This window comes from Galleria mellonella, unplaced genomic scaffold (assembly GCF_026898425.1).
Source record: "Galleria mellonella isolate WM207_F2 unplaced genomic scaffold, CSIRO_AGI_GalMel_v1 utg28, whole genome shotgun sequence".
Classification (NCBI taxonomy): Eukaryota; Metazoa; Arthropoda; class Insecta; order Lepidoptera; family Pyralidae; genus Galleria; species Galleria mellonella.
In genome coordinates this window covers 6,609,122-6,628,918 of record NW_026442064.1, presented here as the reverse complement: position 1 = coordinate 6,628,918, position 19,797 = coordinate 6,609,122, and the positions used below count along the sequence as shown (strand labels likewise).

The window sequence follows — 19,797 nt, the reverse complement described above, 5'->3', positions numbered from 1 at the left end:
AATAAGCAAACTCGTTTACTACTTTTAAATTTATACTATTAAAACTGAAATTAATATCCAACGACTTTCTTCTAGTACAGATGAAGTCATCAATTGTGTTTTGCAAAAGTTTAATTCAAGGTTATGTTGAATGTGGATGACATTGGATTATATTATTTAAAATAATTCTTAATTTTTAAGATATATTCCGACAAGAAGTGAAAAGAGATAAGTCGTCTGTCTTTATTATTTTAGGAAAGTCTTTTATCACATAAAAGACTAAAATAAAAGGCATCAAAGTATTTAAAATATATATATATATATTAGTTAATTTTAACTATAATAAAAAGATAATTAATACCTATACAATAGGTTTTATGTTTTAGTACGGTGGTCGATGAAGCTATATTAATGTATATTTAGAATTTTATATACCATGCGTATAAATCAGAAGGTATCTTTGCATATACAGACTCTATATTTTCACGCGATGGACCTGTAATAAAAATTAAGTGTATTAAAGCTCAGGAAATTAAAATTAGCAATTTATGTTTTTATAATTTGTAAATCATAAATTAGAAATGATAGAAGAAAAAATTATGGTAATGGTTTTTTAATTCCCTTGACAATAACAATATTTCATATTTCTTCTTTAAATGAAAGTGTTTACATTCACAATTCCTTTCAAAAAACTGTAAACAAAGGAAATAAAAAATCTTACCTACTCGAATACATTACGGGCGCCTTACATTTCTTTCTTTCAAGTGTCTCAGAGTATGAGGTGGCAAAAAACCAGTTCTAAAGTAATTTTCTCTCTCAAATATGGTAGCATGAACGAAAATACAAAACTTTCTGTAACAATTTCCTTTTACATAATCGCGACAAAACTTGTAGACTCCATTCAGTTGTTTTAAATCTAGTTCATGGGAATAAATACAATCATTTCCCCTTCTGCAAATTCCTCGAATGAAGTCCTTACACATGATTTTTTTTGATTTTTCTGTATTAATCTTGATTGAATATTTTTTGGTATAACCATTTTTTGTTTTTTCAATCGAGTTTAACTCATATGGTCCAGTGTTGCCTTCAGTTTCGAGAGTACTGTTAATGGAATTACCTGGTGGAGGGGTGTACGGGATTAATCGTGGCTGTGCATTTGCCTTTTCATTATTACTATTTTCATTCGAGGGAAGCTCATCATCGATGCATAATACATACGCTGTCTTAACTGCCTCATCAAACATTGATTGTAAATATTCCATCATGTGTATTGAATTTGGTGATAGCGTTTCTGAAGACATTTTCGAACCTGAATAAAAAAAAAATAAGCTCGTGAGAGTTCAACTTACATATCGAGGGTTCCATATATAATCGATTTCTTTTATATTTAATTATTATTATTATTTTGAATAAAAAAATATTTAAATATGTAGGACTAGGAATGTGATAAAATGACTGTATCTATTATCATTTTCCTGTATAAATGTATATATTTATTGCGTTTTTTTGTATCAAATAGACGCTTAACAATTAATATTTTATTACAATTCGGTAATCCGTATTTTGAGCCATAACTGTACTTAAAAATCAGATAGCATAACTATGTTTGTTTTTAAACGTTATTGATAATTACTCAAAAATATTATCATAAAATAATTACGACGATTAGTACGATTTGGAATGTACAAAAAACCCTTTACTATGATATCCCACTTAACCTGCGCTATCGGTATATGCAGGTAGCACCAGTGAAAGATGACAGGCGAAGACGAATACATTTCAGTAAGCCCGGCATGATGGAATTATCAAGAATGGACTTTATAGGCAATCAACCTGGCGACAAGCCACCTACTACCCTACACTTACTTTATTATTTTTTATTAGGGGATTAGTTGTCCCATTGCTAGCAATATACCGTATCAGGTCGACCTTCATGTGGTCCCCCCGAAAAACATGCTGAATTCCAACTGTATTCATCACGATGGGCTAATTAACCTGCCTTTTAATCCTCATCTAACATCCTTCACTCGTAGCCAACATTGGACTATCATCCATAAAAAAATATCAGGAATAAATCACGATGGTTGCCAGAAGGGACCACACGAAGGTCGGCCTGATCTTACCATTATGTCCCACTAAACATCATCCAGCGAGTCACCAAAAAGATATATCATTTACATCACGCCGAAATAGGAGTGACTTTGTACTATAGCGGGTAGAAATTATTTTGTTAAATATTATCCACCTGTTCCATATATCCATATGTTACCACCTACCTTAGTTTCTTCTGATGATATCTCTCCAACGAAATAATTTTGAAATAATTCTCGAACTGATAACGATGTGATCACAACGTCTAACTGGGGTGGTGATGTAGTAAGGTTTGAAAGTAGTGCATGGTTGTCGATCTATAACCGTTTCGTTTAATAAAAATCGACATTTGAAAGGTAGATATTAAACTACCTTCAAATGTCAAAAATGATTCTAGATACTTTGATGATAAAACATTCTGTAAAAACTGTTGGCGAAGTGGAAAATTGCACGATATTTGTTGTCAATATTATTTTTTCAAATATTATGTATTAATATAAATCTCAAGACTGCCACTTTAGAGCGATTTAGAAATTAAAGTAATATCATGAATTATTTCTATCTATTGCTATTTGATCATGTATGGCGCTATTTGTCAGAATTATGTAGCAATCGTCCTTCGTAATCGTAATAACATTTTTTTTTTATTTAGCAATTACTAGCGAAGTGTTTTCACAGTATTTATAAGGAATCACCTCCTCGGTATAACCGTACCGTGTTTTTTTTTCTTATGGATGATAATGGCATGGTATCTCCGCCTCCGCTATCGGTATACACTGGCGGGGCACCAGTAAGGGATGATAGGTGAGGATAAAGCAGGTCAGTTGGCCCACCGTGACAAATCTATCAATAAATCAATTACGAGTTTCCAGAGGGAACCACGAGGAGGTTAGCCTGACAAGGTATATTGCTAGCAATGGTGCTACTAATCCTCATTACTAACAATTCCTTCTCCTCCCACCGTACCGTGTAAGTAAGTGTAGGGTAGTAGGTGGCTTGTCGCCAGGTTGATTGCCTATAAAGTAACAATGTGTAAAGATTGCACGTTTACTTTGTGATCGATTGGTAATTTTAAAAAGTAACATAATAACTTTCTGGATCACAGAATTAATATGTATATACTATAACTATTACTGATATTGTGCCATTGTGTGTGATATTGTGTGCATAAAATATACGGCGGCAAATTATTATTAAAAGAGAAGTATTTATTTTTCACCATAAAACTGGGAAATCCATCATGCTCCCCATTTAATTCCTAAATCATTCTGCAGAGGCAGCATCAACGTATATTATTGTTTGCTTGCTATAATTAAGCTTTAATTATTATATAATACAAATGATATTCAAAATTAAAATATTATCGTGCAATTTTCGCCTATCGCAGTTTGCATGATCGTAGTCAAGATGCTGAGCAGTTCATCTTTGTCCGTAAATTTTGTATGGAAGTTGGTAGTATGTTAGTATCATAGACATACACGACACGTCACAAACAAAAAACCATCCTATTCTTAAATTATATAGATACAGGTTGGCAACTTTTTACAAAGATTTCGGAATTTAATTAATAGACCATATCGTGTATAGCTCGTTGTATTCAGGCCTAAGAACAAGGAATTACTTAGAAGGAATGATAAAATAAAAACTGTAAATCATATGGTTGCTTACATTCTTCTTATGCAAATATAATTAGTAAAAAGAGGACGAAAGATATACCATCAGTTGCTATTGTTATCAATTCATAGCAGGCTAGTGTATAGAAAATATTATACAGCCGTATAATCCTACCAAATTCAGATACAACCTGCTTGCATACGTTTTACATAAACTGTGTGGAATATATAATCTAGTACATACAGATACTTTTCTTTATCGTGATATTGGTGTAAAATAACATTTTATCAATACGTATGTGTCTGGTAATGAATCAAAATGTTATAAATAAGGTAAAAATTACCTACCCTGATGGAGATGAGTTTTCTAAGACGCCTAATATCATTTCCAGTAAGTATATATATATATATATATAATTTATTGCACTAGTTAATATATTTTTTTTTGATGGGTGAAAATGGTATGGTAACCCCGCCTGCGCTAACGGGATACGCTGGCGGAGCACCAGTGAAGGGTGATAGATGAGAATGAAAACAGGCCAGTTAGCCCATCATGATGAATTCATCAGGAATTAACCATGATAGTTTCCAGGGAGAACCGTGAGGAGGTCGACCTGGTTGGATATATTGCTAGCAATGGGATTTTCAGTCTCCATTACTAACAATCCCTTTCCCCCTAGTTAATATATTTATTGTTTATTTTACAAAAGATACATAAAAAAAATAAAGTTTTTGCAACATATATTGATCAAAAGTCAATACAAAATCATTTTGGATATTCAAGTCACTTAATTTAATAATATCATAACAAGAAGACAATTGATCTACTGTTTTTTCCATTAAACCTTATGAAGCAGAGCCTAATGTCATTTAAGGACATTCTGAAAGCTTGTGATGTAAAAAGACATGTTTTGTTTGATGAAGTTTTTAAAGAAACTTCATTTACAAATATTGATATTCTAGTATTAAAATACCAAACCTTAATTTAGGAGTGTGAGTGTCACACCATGTCAGCTGTCATTTTGAAAATATTTTAAGGGTATAGTACATCACTGCAGCGGCCAGCAACTGAGGCATTGATGGACGAACGTACAAATGTGGGCCGAGGCATAGCCGAGGGACACATACGTGAGTCCATCAATGCCTAGTTGTGGCCAAGGCTTGTATAGTACTTTTCTCAAACAATGCGCGGAAATCAAAAACACAATTTTACTTTTTAAGTTCAATGACGAATAAGGAACAATAATAATTTTCACGCGCCATAATATTCCTTTGTTTTTTTTTTTCAATAAACAGCTTTCTATTTGCAAACCAGTTCGAAATTTAAATAAAACCTTGTATTAATTACCTTCTTGGTAGCCATATTTCAAAGTAAAAGGTCATTCCATTTTTAAATTACAGGACAGATATGAGCTTACATAGTAATTTATCTGGGCGCAAAACACGACAGATATGGATTTTCATACAACTTTTGCCGGCCGCTGCCCGCATGTATTTTGGCCAGTACGGCAATTTTGATTTATCTCGAAGAAGATTGTCAAAATAATACATTTCCAAGCATGTTTGAGAAAAATACAATTATAGCCTAATAGTATATTTCCTATTTATTTACTACAGTTGTTCCATGGTTGTGTAGCAGATATTGAATTTTGAATTTCTATTTCAAAATTGGGACTTTATGTGAAGAAAATGTAATGAACTTGACTAGAGTTTATTAATTATTTTGAAATCTAAGTATTTATATTGTATTATATGAATTTATACAAATTGTGAAAATGATATACTTAGAGAATTCATGTATAAAATAGGTAAGTTTTACTATAAACATGAAACTTTAATATTTCAGATGTGTTCTGCACTGGAGGAACTATGATAATCCACAAGCACTGCAGTGTGCTGGACTTCAGCAGCAATCTTTGAACTTTTTAAGTAGTAATGTTAAGTAATGTCTATAAATGCCAATTGTAGTCATTTTACTCAATGACACAAATGTCTCTAAATCGCTCACATCTCACATCATGTAATGTAATATAAATAGGACTCTATTTTCCACGCTTAGCCTCTAATCTAATTCATCAAGTTATAGATGCGTTAAACAATATAAATATTGTCCAGAAATATATAAGATTTCCACAAAATTCTCAAGCAAGGCAAGCTTTAAAAGAAAGATAGTAAGAAAGAAACATAACAATCCCTAAGTGCATAACAAAAAGTATATTTTGTTAAGAAATTTTTAAATAGTTTATGATTTTTTATGTATATGAATTATATATTGGTATTATTTTCAGTTTCTATGAAAAATTTAAGTTGGTGTGTTGGGCTGTATTGATGGTACACTTGTATCAATGGTTCGGCCGCATCAACATGAAGAACGTTATTGTTGCCGAAAAGGCTATCATGCAAGAAATTGTAAGTTATTGGCAATTATATTCGGAATATTTTTTTATATTAATATTTGTTCTACTATATATGTAAGTGCATTTCTTTATCCAGATAAATGATGCTGTTCTAAATATTTTACATGTAGATATGACATTTGGAGGAGCAACCCACGACAGTTTTGCTTTTACAAATAGTATAATTAAAGATCATCTAGAAAAACTTCATAATAATGGGGAAGTAGTATACCTGCTCGGTAAGGTTCCAATCTTTGAACTACTTTGTGGAATATTATATATTACAAATAATGACTATTCCTTATTTTTTTCAGGTGATTCTGGATATGCTCAGAGGCCCTACCTTATGACCCCTTTTAATAACCCAAACCCACCTGAACGCCTGAAGAACACTACAACACTATGCATAGCACTGCTCGAAACAGCGTGGAAAAACAATAAGCATACTAAAAGGGAGATTTAAATGCTTATTAGTTCATAGAGTGTTACATTATGACCCCACAACAATTTTAAAAATAGTAGTAGCTTGTTGTGCCCTACACAACATTTGTAACGGTGCAAGATTATCTTCTCCAACTTTAGCCTCCACAGACTTAGAACAGGAAAAAAGAATACTTGGCACATTGAGACAAGCTCAGTTGTCTCAAGACAATGTTGCCACTAGGCGCTTATGTAGAGCACAAGTAGTGCGTCAATTATGGTGTGCTCGTCATATGTAACAAAGTTTTTTTATGCATAATGACACCACTGGTATTGTAGATCGTTATAAACTATGGTAACCATTTCCTATTAGGTGCACCTGATGCACCTGATGACTATTGATGTATAAAAATAATGAAGTGTTAAAATATTATAAACTACTCAATTTGACTCAATTACCCATGCAATAAATTACTTATTCATGTCAATTTAATGTTGTTAAATTAATCTAATACAGTTCAGGCTAACTGAAACAATAATCTCTTTCACAATCATGATTGTAAAACTTAAGACCCTTATGATACGAGTATCTCCTTATATTAGTATGAAAATAAATACCTATTAGAAATGCATAACATTTTACACATGCTTACTTATGTACTATAAAAGGAGGTAAAAACAAACCTTAGACCATTGCTGCCATGTTTTTAAACAGCCACGGCCGTCGCTGTTTAGTAAATGCAAGCTCACAGCAATGTCTCCCCAAGCGACTTTAGTACGGTACCTGGCATTGGCTGTTCGTGCATGCTCTGTCGCAAGCCATCGCTGCTCCTCCATGCATTCCACCAGCATATCCAACTGCTCTTGAGAAGGAACCGCACTTCTTGACATGCTACAAAATAGTTATTTATTTTAGTTATTAGAAATATAATAGAACTCTATTTAAATGATCACACAAATAATTAGAAAGTACTTAAGTAGTAAGTAAATTACTTACCTATTTGATAGATAGATCCAAAGTTATGAATTGTTTAACTTTATTAATTAATTTAAAAAAGGAATTATCTTAGTGTAGAAAGTAAACAAAACAAATACAAATAACGCGCGCCTGGAATGTTAAGTGTTTGGCGTGGCGTGACATCTTAGTATTTTTTACGGCCATGGAAACAAGCTTATTCAAATTCAAGTTAAATTTAAAAGACAAAATTAAATGTTTAATGAATAAATTTATATTTATTTTGCTAAATGTTTATTCAGACAACATTATTAACTCAATGAAACATTTTCTTTACTAATAAAATACTATATTTATTTAATTACCGGTTTCAATTTACGGTTTTTGTTGCATGCCCTATCTCGTCCGTGCGTGCAGCCTCGAGTTATCACAGCCTACAGTTCGTCGATGAGGTTTGACACGTTAGTGAATATCAATTACCGCAGCGTTGTAGCCACGGTCGTTCGCAAGGCTGATCAGCCTCAAGCTCGTCGGCGGGCGCAGCGTTGCGATAAATTTTTAGTGACTAACAGCTAGGATCTTCCCAGGCCTCACAGCTTTACATTCCAGGATTACGTGGGCAGCCGTTTCTTCGGCATCGAAACAGCCTCGCCATAGAGGGCTATGGCTCCTATTGTGTATAAATATTTGTTTAATGAACAATGGCCCGTTATTGTCCCTATCATTATTTTGAGGTTTTTCCTATCTAGATGCAATAAACGTTTTGATAGTCGTTGAGTCAACGTAGGCACGGCCAATTTTGGCTGTCTGCAATCAGTAGCCTGTATTCATCTTTGGTTTTGTATCCATCCTCATCCAATGTATGTATAATTATTATTGAAATAAAAATTTATTTATATTTTCCATTGTTTTTATTGTTAGAAACTTAGATTATAAAGTATTTAGATTGGCAATGTATGAAACAAAAAATATATTAATCTGTATATTAGAGCAAGGGAGACAATTGGATAACATAACTCAAAGTTGTTTTGGCAGGAGTGTGAATAAAATAATTTTTAATTTATATGACTATTGATTATACGTTTGCCGGGTCAGCTAGTATATATATATATATATATATATATATATATATATATATATATATATATATATATATATATATAAACAAAGTCACTGTCGCTGTTTGTCCGTCCCTATGTATGCTTAAATCTTTAAAACTATGCAACGGATTTTGAAGCGATCCAAGAGGAAGGTTTATATGTATAATACATGACATACTGACAAATTTAGAGGTTTCTAATGTGATGTCGTAAATAAACACATGTTTTGCGCTTACATTAGCTCAGCATATTGAATATTATTCAACATATTAGATACTGCAATATACCCATAAAACATAAGAGCAAGCATTTTTCGTAAATATACACCAGACAGTTGTTCTGTCCAACACAGGCAGTATACACTATTTATAAATTGCTAGTAAATTCTCTACATCTACTCATTTACATATAAAATTGCAATTTGGTATGTAAAGTGCTACTTTAGCTATTTATCATAGTGTCACTGTAACTCAAATTTCCATTAAAACCATAACATTAGTCAGTTCTAAACTGTCAGAAATTAATAAAAGTAAAAATAAAACATCAACGACTAATTATTTCATCAATATGTTATACATATTTACATAACCATCATGCCAAATGCTCCGTTTTAAACTGATCTCTTTCACTTCCTTCACAGTCATCAAGCTATTCATACAAGAGCGGTGGTAACAAGTACTTTTAATTCGGCTCTTCATCAGCCTATTTGGTTGACATATTTCATCCTAAGGCGACCACTAACGACTTCTCTATTCATGCTCGATCTCTTTTATAATTCATTTCATTAATATAATTCTTTCATCCATCCTCTCTAAATAACCAAACCAACACAACCATCAATCAATATATTATATATTTCATATAAAAGATAATATCGACTACCCTGTACGTAATAGAAGCATCGCTGGGGATTTATCACAGAATACTCAAATAAAATTATTACACACAAATAATAATGCACTTACAGGAATATTAAACCATTCTATTCTAATCTAAAAATTACAGTAACCACCAATATCACTTTAGCTTCATGTGCACGCACGTATCACGGATTCTACCCGACTGATTGAACACAAATAATGTAAAATTGTATTTAGGTGTGTATTTGTAAATAACAAATAGTATTTGTTATGCAAAACTCAGGCATATACGATACAAAATCGCGTGAAAGCGATAATATTCTTACGACTTGAGTGAATATAGTAATCACACTAAATATAGAGTATATGTGATTTATTTCTCGTCATGCAACTTTTTCATCCGTCCATGCGTCTGTCACAACGTTACATAGAAATAATCCAAAAAGATATTACATTATAATACATCCTATGTTATTTTAAAACCAATCAGAAAACATGGAATAGTTGCGAGCTACGTACATAAGGGGGTACGTAGCTCGCGACACGATAATCATAAATAATTAATAAAATAATTACAGTTTATAAAGCTATCTGTAAATATTACGGATAAAGGAAAACGACGTTTCTGACTAAATTTTTTTAAGAAATAAACTCAGTTATGCAGTTTAATTTTAAACCATATTATAGCTCAAAGAAATTCTTAATTACGATAGTAATTGTTAGCAGTTTATTTCATATAAGAAACAATACGGCTGCGTACATTTAAATAATAATCTCAGACTCTCATGTACGTGTATGTATGTAATGATATGTATACATCTATAAACACATATACAGTATACGTATCACTCAAATATATTTTTATCTAAAAAAATTATATACATATAATATAATATGAATATATAATATAAATATAATAGGAACTCTCAACGAGTGAGTTGAATTAAAGTTTTATTTATCGTATTCCCAAAAAACCGATAACCAAAATTATATTTGAATGAACTGAACGAATTTTTTCATACATCTCTTTGTAAACAATGACGGTCATCATTCATAGATATTTTTCCATCTGACAAACAACCTCAATCTCAATCCTCAATTTACGTCTAACATTTAAATAGTTTAAATTAAATTAACATTTTTAAACAGCATCTCCTACACACTATTTCAGTTATTATACATTTAACGAGGTAGATAATAGTGAATATTGTCTTTAATTTCTAAATATCAGATCAGTCCATAAATTCGTGCGCATATTTTGGTAAATTTTTAAATCATATAAAAATACACACACACATTTTAACATTTTAATCAATTATACGAGAGCTGCCTTTCAAATTGTATTGTTTGAAATATCTCTATTTCACGGTATGTCATTTAGGATCTTCGAGGATTAACTGCCGCACGGCTTCGACATTCTCTTGCGACATGGCGGTTTTTGGATGACTTTCACGTAGCTTGTTACTGAGATTAGAGTGTCCACGTTAAAATTCTAAATACCAGCGATCTACAGTCCTAAGACATGGTCCTGCATCATTAAACACAGAAGTGATCTCCTCAAAGCACTGAAGTCGCGATAATCCCCTTTGAAAGTTGTAGAAAATTATGGCATGCAAATTTTCCTTAGATATTTTCATTTTTACAACCGACAAAGGTGACACCTTTGAATAGACGATACAATAAAACAATTCGACCAATCTGAAAACATTATTTTCTTTTCGAAATCTAAATTTAAAAATATGAAAATGCCATATTTTTTTTTTTATAATCGTGGGAGGTTGGCAAACGTCACGACTTAAAAGGCAGCCCTTGTAAACGGGTGATTATTATTAAATAAGAATTATTAATTCTTATTTATTATATAAATTAATTAAGCCTTCATTAATGAATAACATTAGTAAATAAACATTTTAAATTACAAAATGAAAGCTGTCAAGTAGCTTCTTAATCTAATCTTAACCATTAATAGATTTATTTTTAAAATCAGTCTTTTTTGCTAAAAATACAAAATGTCTATTACTTGTCATAATAGACAAATTTAAACAACAGTCGCAAAGCAAACGCTCAGCACAATGTCATATATCAAAAGATAGAAACATTGTATAGTATGTATAAAAATAATGCTTACAAATATTTTTATTATCACACCTGTGTACATTCAGGCACTCGTATCACTATTGCTGTAGGTGTCCGGACCCGATAGCATGACTTTTAATACTGCGGTGAGCCAATTCTTCTTTTTTGATAACTTAGCTATATTCTCATCTAGCGCCTTTGTGGATTTTAGTAAAGCATCCCTTTTCGCCAGTTGTTGCTGATACCTGAAAAATAACAGCGCCAACAAATACTTCATAATTTGCATTATCACATCAATGTACATTCAAGTAACAAATTAGTCAAATACAAATACAAGACAGTACTATATTTTTAACATATATTACATTAACATATGTTATGAAGTTTTAGGGCAAATTGGCTGCGACACACGGACGGGCAAACAGGCACGAGAGTAATCCAATAAAGATTGCATTTTTTCCTTCTTAAGTATAGAACCTTAAGTATTGTTCTTATATTGAAAATATTTTGCTAATTTATTATTAAATTATTCTTATTATTTAATGTTTAGTTATAAAGCTGAAAATTAAATCATAGAAATCGAATTTGATAATAAAATTAACTAAACTATGTACTATTTCAATAGAATTTAATAAAAATATAATTAAGAATTGTTTAAATAATCACAGAAACTTTTAGTAACAAATCGAAACATCAAATAAATTAATCGATTTTTCATTTGTACTACTATCTGACAATATGCCTGTCTTATGCTCGGGTCGTTTATTCGTTTATGTACATTTCCATTAAATTTAATTGAAGCGAACCATATAATTAAAAACTGAATAATTTAAAAGTACCTTATTTTATAAACTTCACAACCGAGACATTCCTCTGGCGTAGGTTCATTATCAAACACTACGGTAGAAGGCACTGAAATTAAATGAACAATTTATACTCGTCAAGCTATATTATTAAAGATGCTACTAATAATAAATATACTATAAAAGATATGAATAAATTTTAGTTTCTTTTTAAGATACTTTAAATAGAAAACACTGACTAATCCAAGTAATAGAAAGTGGTAACCATCGTCTATAAATATGAACAGCACCACAAACACCTCAGAGTGCACTATGATGCCATTGGTACCTCTAAAGAGTTGCCATTGTTGAGGATTACAGTACGTTATGTCTGCGCACCCTGTATTGTCATTGCCATAGGGTGGGAATCCTTCACATAGAAACATAGCCATGTGAGCATACCTGCTTCATAGTAAAGACGTGGCAAGAACAGAGGAATACATGCAAGTGACTTTTAAGTATGCTATACTTGCTAATCCTTATTAATATTATAAATGTAAAAGTGAGTCCGTTTCTTCATTTGTTACCTGTTCGCAACTTTACGGCTTAACCAATTACTATAAAATTTGGTATACACATACTACATACTAAATAAATATGAAAGAGTTTATTTATTACAGCTTGGAGAGTGAATGGCTCAACCAATTTTTATTAAATTTGGCACCCACATTGTAGTTAAGATGGAGAATGATATACTCATAGCCTACGTTATATTCTAGTGACGCAAGCAAAATCATGATTAAAAACTAGTATCGAAATTTATTTTTTACAATCCACAAGGTCAAATGATGGATTTAGTATCGATACAATAAAACAACACTAAGAAATAATGAAAATTTGCTTACAAAATTTATAAATATATAAACTAAGTCCTTCTTTTGGAAGTAGTTTATAAATAAATGACGTATTGCGTATTTTAGGTAGTGTTTAAGTAATCAGATATAAAACAGTTTACTATATTGCCCATGAATGCAGCCGGGATGGCAGATTGTTGGTACAAACGTAAGCACAAAATACGCATCTTAAAACCAAACTAACAATACGATATGCAATACTCAATATTATAATATACTCTAACCGACTATATTTACTTAACACGTCAATATCCTTGTTTTCTTATCTCGCTCTGACATATATGTTATTATGTTTTTTCTCTTTTACATTGCCCATCCACATATATATTTTAAAATCAACAAGACGATTTTAAAAAATATATAAAAACTTATTTTTACAAATGTTTTAAAGAAACTTATTAAGAATAAGTACAGCATTGAACAACATCTTAAGTTACAGTTAGGTACAAAAAAAAGTACCCCATACCCATCTGCCATAAACTAACACGGAAATAAACCGCAAAAAATTCAGGGTCTCACTACACAGGTACACTGATTTCCCTACTTTTGTTAGCTTGCTTTATGTCTTAACAATATACACGGGCATTTTGTGATCGGTTTTCAATAAATGCTTGTAAAAGGGCATTCATGTTCATTCTTGTCATCCTCTTCAAATGTTTTCATTAGATATTTGGGTTACGGGTATTCAGATTAATAATATAATTAGAACAGAAGTAGAATACATCACAAATGCTAAATCTTCTTATGATACTAATTTGCTAAAACATGAAGTCGTCAAAGAAATTAATGTGAAATACAATGATTGGCATAAAATATTCACTGATGGAGCAAAGTCTACGGGTGGGTTAGGCGCAGCGTTTTGTGATTTAAGTAAAAATCATTTCGGTTGCTTTAAAATCAATTGTAATATGTCTATTATGTCAGCGGAATTAATTGCAATTTTAGAAGCATTGATATATATCTCATCTATCATAAATGTTAAGAAATGTGTAATTTTATCAGATTGTAAGAGCGGATTACAACACTTAATTTATTGTGCATCTGGAAAAAGAGGAATTCCTATTGCTTACAAAATTTTAGAACTCATTCATAAATTAAACCTAAGCAAAATTGATCTAATACTGCAATGGATTCCAGCACACGTTGGTTTACGGGGCAATGAAGAAGCAGATCGTTTAGCTAAACTGGGCATAGAGAAAGGTAGGGAACATCAGTCATTACCACATTTTACTGATTATATATCTAAATTCAAAAATCAATGTCAAAAAGATTGGAAAGAATATTTTAACGAAATTTCAAAAGAAAAAGGCATTTGGTACAAAACTATTCAGGCTGAACCACCACATATTCCTTGGTTTTGTGGAATTAAAATCAATAGTTACTGTATTAAATTAGCTGTTCGTTTACGTTCTGGTCATTATCCATCAAAAAAATTTGCACATATGATGGGAAAGTCCTTGTCACCCCATTGTCAAACTTGTAGTACCATCGATGATGTGCATCATATTCTATTAGAGTGTCGTATTAACACGAAGGAAAGAGAAGAATTCATGCGCAACTTTAACTTAAATAAGTTGAATGTTGGTCTTATTCAAACTATGTTAGCTGAACTTAAACCAGAAATTTTTGAACATCTCTGTAAATTATTGATGCCCATTAATTCTTCTCTTTCCGCGTCTAGGGAAGGTAGATAAAGTTTTGTTGGAGAAATCAGTTCAGGGTACAATAGGACTGATATACCTGAAGAAGGTAAAAGCCCTTAAAATATTAAAAAAAAAAAAAAAAAAAAAAAAAAAAATGTAAAAGTGAATCCGTTTCTTCATTTGTTACCTGTTCGCAACCTTACAGCTTAACCAATTACTATAAAATTTGGTATACACATACTACATACTAAATAAATATGAAAGAGTTTATTTATTACAGCTTGGAGAGTGAATGGCTCAACCAATTTTTATTAAATTTGGCACCCACATTGTATGAATGAATGAATGAGTATACTTTATTTGCATTATACAATATAGGAAATAAACAAGACAATTTACAAACATACCGATACAATTGTATAAGTACAGTAAAGCTTGTAGTTAAGATGGAGAATGATATACTCATAGCCTACGTTATATTCTAGTGACGCAAGCAAAATCGTGATTAAAAATTAGTATCGAAATTTATTTTTTACAATCCACAAGGTCAAATGATGGATTTAGTATCGATACAATAAAAGAACACTAAAAAATAATGAAAATTTGCTTACAAAATTTATAAATATATAAACTAAGTCCTTCTTTTGGAAGTAGTTTATAAATAAATGACCATTGCGTATTTTAGGTAGTGTTTAAGTAATCAGATATAAAACAGTTTACTAACGCCGATCCATCGTATTGCCCATGAATGCAGCCGGGATGGCAGATTGTTGGTACAAACGTAAGCACAAAATACCCATCTCAAAACCAAACTAACAATACGATATGCAATACTCAATATTATAATATACTCTAACCGACTATATTTACTTAACACGTCAATATCCTTGTTTTTTTATCTCGCTCTGACATATATGTTATTATGTTTTCTCTCTTTTACATTGCCCATCCACATATGTACTTTAAAATCTAAGTTTAAAATGTCTATAGCTACAAGACGATTTTAAAAAATATATAAAAGCTTATTTTTACAAATGTTTTAAAGAAACTTATTAAGAATAAGTACAGCATTGGTACATCTTAAGTTGCAGTCAGGTACAAAAAAAAGTAGCCCATACCCATAGCCATAAACTAACAGGGAAATAAACCGCAAAAAATTCAGGGTCTCACTACACAGGTACACTGATTTCCCTACTTTTGTTAGCTTGCTTTATGTCTTAACAATATACACGAGCATTTTGTGATCGGTTTTCAATAAATGCTTGTAAAAGGGCTTAAGGCTGCTTACCTTCTACCAGAACGCAGCTTTAGAGATGATTTAGACGTAGTTAACATTAACATAAAGATAGTATAAGATAAAAGAATATAAACACCTACCGCTTTCTGAACATTCCCGGCTCAGTTCAGAAATGGAAGATGACGGTGTGCTTGATGACTGGTACTCATCCTGAGGATGTTTTCCATTCACACTTGATTGCGGAATGTTCAATAAAGGTACTGGAGGAATGGCCCCACTGAAATGGCAAAGAAAAATAACAATTCATGATATTAATAATATAAGTTGCTAGTATATTATATATGAATTTTAAGTTCATATACATATATACTAGCAACCCAACCCAGACTCGGAAGGCTCTTTGAAAACAAAGTACAACAGATTATACTGGCTGATAATATAGCTTTATATAATTGATTTTCCTTTTAATTTGTTTTTTAGTTTATTCATTTCAAACGAATAAAATCTTTTTTTCTTTATATTAGTTTAGCTTTACAAAAATTGAAAACTTTCAAAAGCGATCACATACGCGATTATGGAATCAATATTAAAGCAATTTTAATAGTTCTTGCAGTTGATAGGAGTTTCTATTTGTTACGTCTAGAATGGTAGTTGCTACTTCTAGTTGTTTTTTATATCAAGGACAAATGGTACATTACAGGATGAAACCGAAATAGTCAGCCGACATAAAACTAAGAACTTGTCCATGCTATAGTATGCCACAAAACAGAAATTACGTGAAGCAAACATTTGAGCCTATTATACCATATTGTTAATATGAGATTCTCAAAATTTTATGATGTTTCGGGCCCATGTTTCTTTGTTAAAAATATTCAGATTTACTGGTAAAACCATCCTTAAAATTGTATATGTGCGATTAAATACCTAAGGGGAAGGGGGTTAATAACATATATTTCGAATTTTATATACCTCGTATGTAAGTCTGGAGGTGAGTTGGCATATACAGGCTGTACAGTTTCACGCGGTGGGCCTGTAAATAAAATGTATTAATACTCTAAAAACTAAAAATAGTAATTTTAGTCATAATTGATTAACAACTATTTGAATTAAAATTATAATTAAGAGAAAAAAATTATGGTAAATGTTTTAAAATTCAAGTCGCTTCATAATAATAAAATTTTACACTATCAAACAGAAAAGACATTTTAAAATAAATACAAAAAGTATCTCTACATGTATTTAAAACAAAAAAGCAGTTACAAATTCAGAAATAACCATGATAGGAATTTTAAGACTAATAACATAGTTGTATATAGTTTTAATATTAAACAATCCATTTTAATGTTTATTGTTTAAATGAAAGGGTTTACATTCACAATTCTCTTCAACAAACTGTAAACGAAGTAGATAAAAAAAAACTCTTACCTCCTGGAATACATTGTGGTCGCACTATATTTATATCTTTTAAGTGGCTCAATGTATGAGGTGGCAAAATACCAGTCCTAAAAAAATTTTCTTTCTCAAATGTGGTAGCATGTACGAAAAAACATAGGAGTCTTTTGCATTTTCCATTTGCAAAGTCGCGACAAAACTTGTAGACCCCATTGAGTTGGTCTAAATCTAATTCGTGAGCATAAATACAAGCTTCTCCCCTTTTACAACATCCTCTTACAAAGTCTTTACACATAATTTTCTTTCTTTTATTTGGTTTTAACTCCATTGAATATTCTTTCATATGCCCATTTTCTGTTTTTTCCTCCGAATTTAACTCATATGAGTCATCCTCGACTTCAGTTTTGAAAGTAAAGTTAGTGGGACTGTCTGGTGGTGGGGAATATGGTGGTAACGGTGGCTGTATGTTTGCCTTATTGCCATTTTCTGTAGTTTTATTAGAAGAAGACTCAGCAGTGCCATTTGATGCAGATGCTATCTTATCCTCCTCAAACTTTGATTTTAAATACTTCTTCATGTGTTTAAAATTTGGTGATGGCTTAAATTTTATATACTTAGCATCTCCTGATGACTTTTCCGAACCTGAATTAAAATAAAACCAGATGAATTATGAATTAAACTCAGATGCCAAGGATAACATATATACATATCGTGGAGTCAATAAATGAACAGTTAAGTGACTTTCTCAGGTCTTTATTGTAACTATGGGCTATTAAAATTTTTTTTCTTATCAGATATAATTGAGAATTGACTTGTATTAATTTAAATTTAATAGGTTGGTGTAGTTTTCTAAAAAAAAACATTCATAAATGTGTGAATTTGCCCTATAGATAAATGGTGTACCCTAATTACTAATGTCTGACCGAACTTTCCGTTTCGGTTTCGGCCAGAAATTTCATTCAAAATAAGAAGAAAATTCTTTCTCAGTACTTACTAAAACATATATAGCAAGCAAAGTATCCTAAACTTGAAAAATGTCTAAAATATGGATAAAACAAGAACAGAATAAAAATAATCCTGTAAGCAGCCCTCTATTAATAAGGGCGGATTCGACCAAACGAGAACAAATTTTATTCTTAAAGTGCTAGTTATTCGAGAATAAATTAATTTTACGTTTTACCGATTACAATTCTAAGATTAAGGAATCTTATGCTATCAAATGCGTGTGGTGATTTCTATACGTAGGTACAATTAAGTACTAGTAATCTTATATTATAGTGGGCCTCCACTAAACTTAACAGTAACTCTCTCTCATGTTGTAGACAATTTGAACCAGTTTCCGTTTATCTTCAGCCATTTTCTTACAAAATAAGTACAAAAATGTAGATACACTACGTGGTTGTCAGTTGCATTGACAAAATGTCACTTGATATGTGGTCCCGGGATAGAATAGGCCCCCACTTCCTTTACCGTGTGCGTCGTAAGAGGTGACTGAGAGAACTACATGCCTGAGGAATGTAAGCAGCAGTGTACCATATCAACCATTAATTGTTTATTATTGAACATAAGCCCCACCCTATTGGCCCTTACAAGGCTATTAGCTACAATTATTATTGTTAAAACTTGTATCATAGCAATGCAATTGAAATATTGAATTAATTGTATCTATTAGAAGGAAGTTGGAACTCAGGTCTACTACCCAAATTTTGGGTTGATAGAAGATACTCTACTTAAACACTTAAAAACTAATAAATACAACAAAATCTCAAACTTTCTAATCTGTCCACAAATTAAGACTAAAATAAGTTAGTCTTTTTATGATAAACATTGTTGTTTGCTAACAAACAAGAGACCAGATTATAATTTACTCTTTCCAAGCTACTAACATAAGATTTATAGAAGTTTGCCGTGCTTTAAAACATATGATAGCAAAGAACATACATATTATAAATTCTACATTAAAAAGTTATAGAAAGTGGAAGAAAATTTCGTGTGTGTTGTATAAATACAATCAATTCAAAATAAAATTTCGATCAGCATTTGTACAACCCAAAATTTTATACATAAGGTTTTGAACTTAAGTATTTATAGATAGCCCAACGCAAGTAATACACATACTGTTAAATATTCCTAGCCTAAAAATAAAAGCCTACAAAAACAAAAAAGTATATTAAAAATATACATACTTGTTTCCTTTGACATGTTAATTTTTACTCAAAGCACTATTCAAAAGTCTTCTTGTAACTCGGAATTAAGTCTGATAAATAAAACGTCGTAGATATATAAATGACCGTCATAGCAAACGTAAGCGACCATTACATGAAAGCGTCAAAGATAGT

At 31.3% G+C, this 19,797-nt stretch overlaps 1 protein-coding gene across 7 annotated transcripts; it reads right to left on the bottom strand.

Annotated features, from left to right (window-relative positions):
• Window positions 1-336: 336 nt before the first annotated feature.
• Window positions 337-19,797, bottom strand: LOC113515719 (uncharacterized). Of its 7 annotated transcripts, XR_008252912.1 has the most exons (10): window positions 19,645-19,797; window positions 17,492-18,100; window positions 17,036-17,096; window positions 16,207-16,343; window positions 12,330-12,402; window positions 11,563-11,735; window positions 7,284-7,391; window positions 1,198-1,288; window positions 701-1,096; window positions 337-475 (listed from the first exon to the last, which is right to left on the bottom strand). XR_008252912.1 is itself a non-coding variant. In XM_052895530.1 (7 exons), the coding sequence occupies exons 1-6, from the start codon at window positions 19,658-19,660 to the stop codon at window positions 11,573-11,575; spliced, it is 1,059 nt and encodes a 352-aa protein (XP_052751490.1). In that variant the 5' UTR covers window positions 19,661-19,797; the 3' UTR covers window positions 341-475; window positions 11,563-11,572. The 7 variants fall into 7 exon arrangements, 2 of the variants coding, with proteins under 2 accessions (XP_052751490.1, XP_052751489.1); XR_008252911.1 differs by having other exon boundaries at window positions 701-1,288; window positions 7,184-7,391; XR_008252908.1 differs by having other exon boundaries at window positions 338-475; window positions 701-1,288.

Excerpts from the sequence above, each read along its gene's own strand:
- LOC113515719 (XM_052895530.1), bottom strand. Across the intron at positions 17,097-17,491 it reads ACCACAATGTATTCCAGGAG|GCCCACCGCGTGAAACTGTA; the intron begins GTAAGAGTTTTT and ends TTTTATTTACAG. Across the intron at positions 16,344-17,035 it reads CCTCCAGACTTACATACGAG|TGGGGCCATTCCTCCAGTAC; the intron begins GTATATAAAATT and ends TTGCCATTTCAG.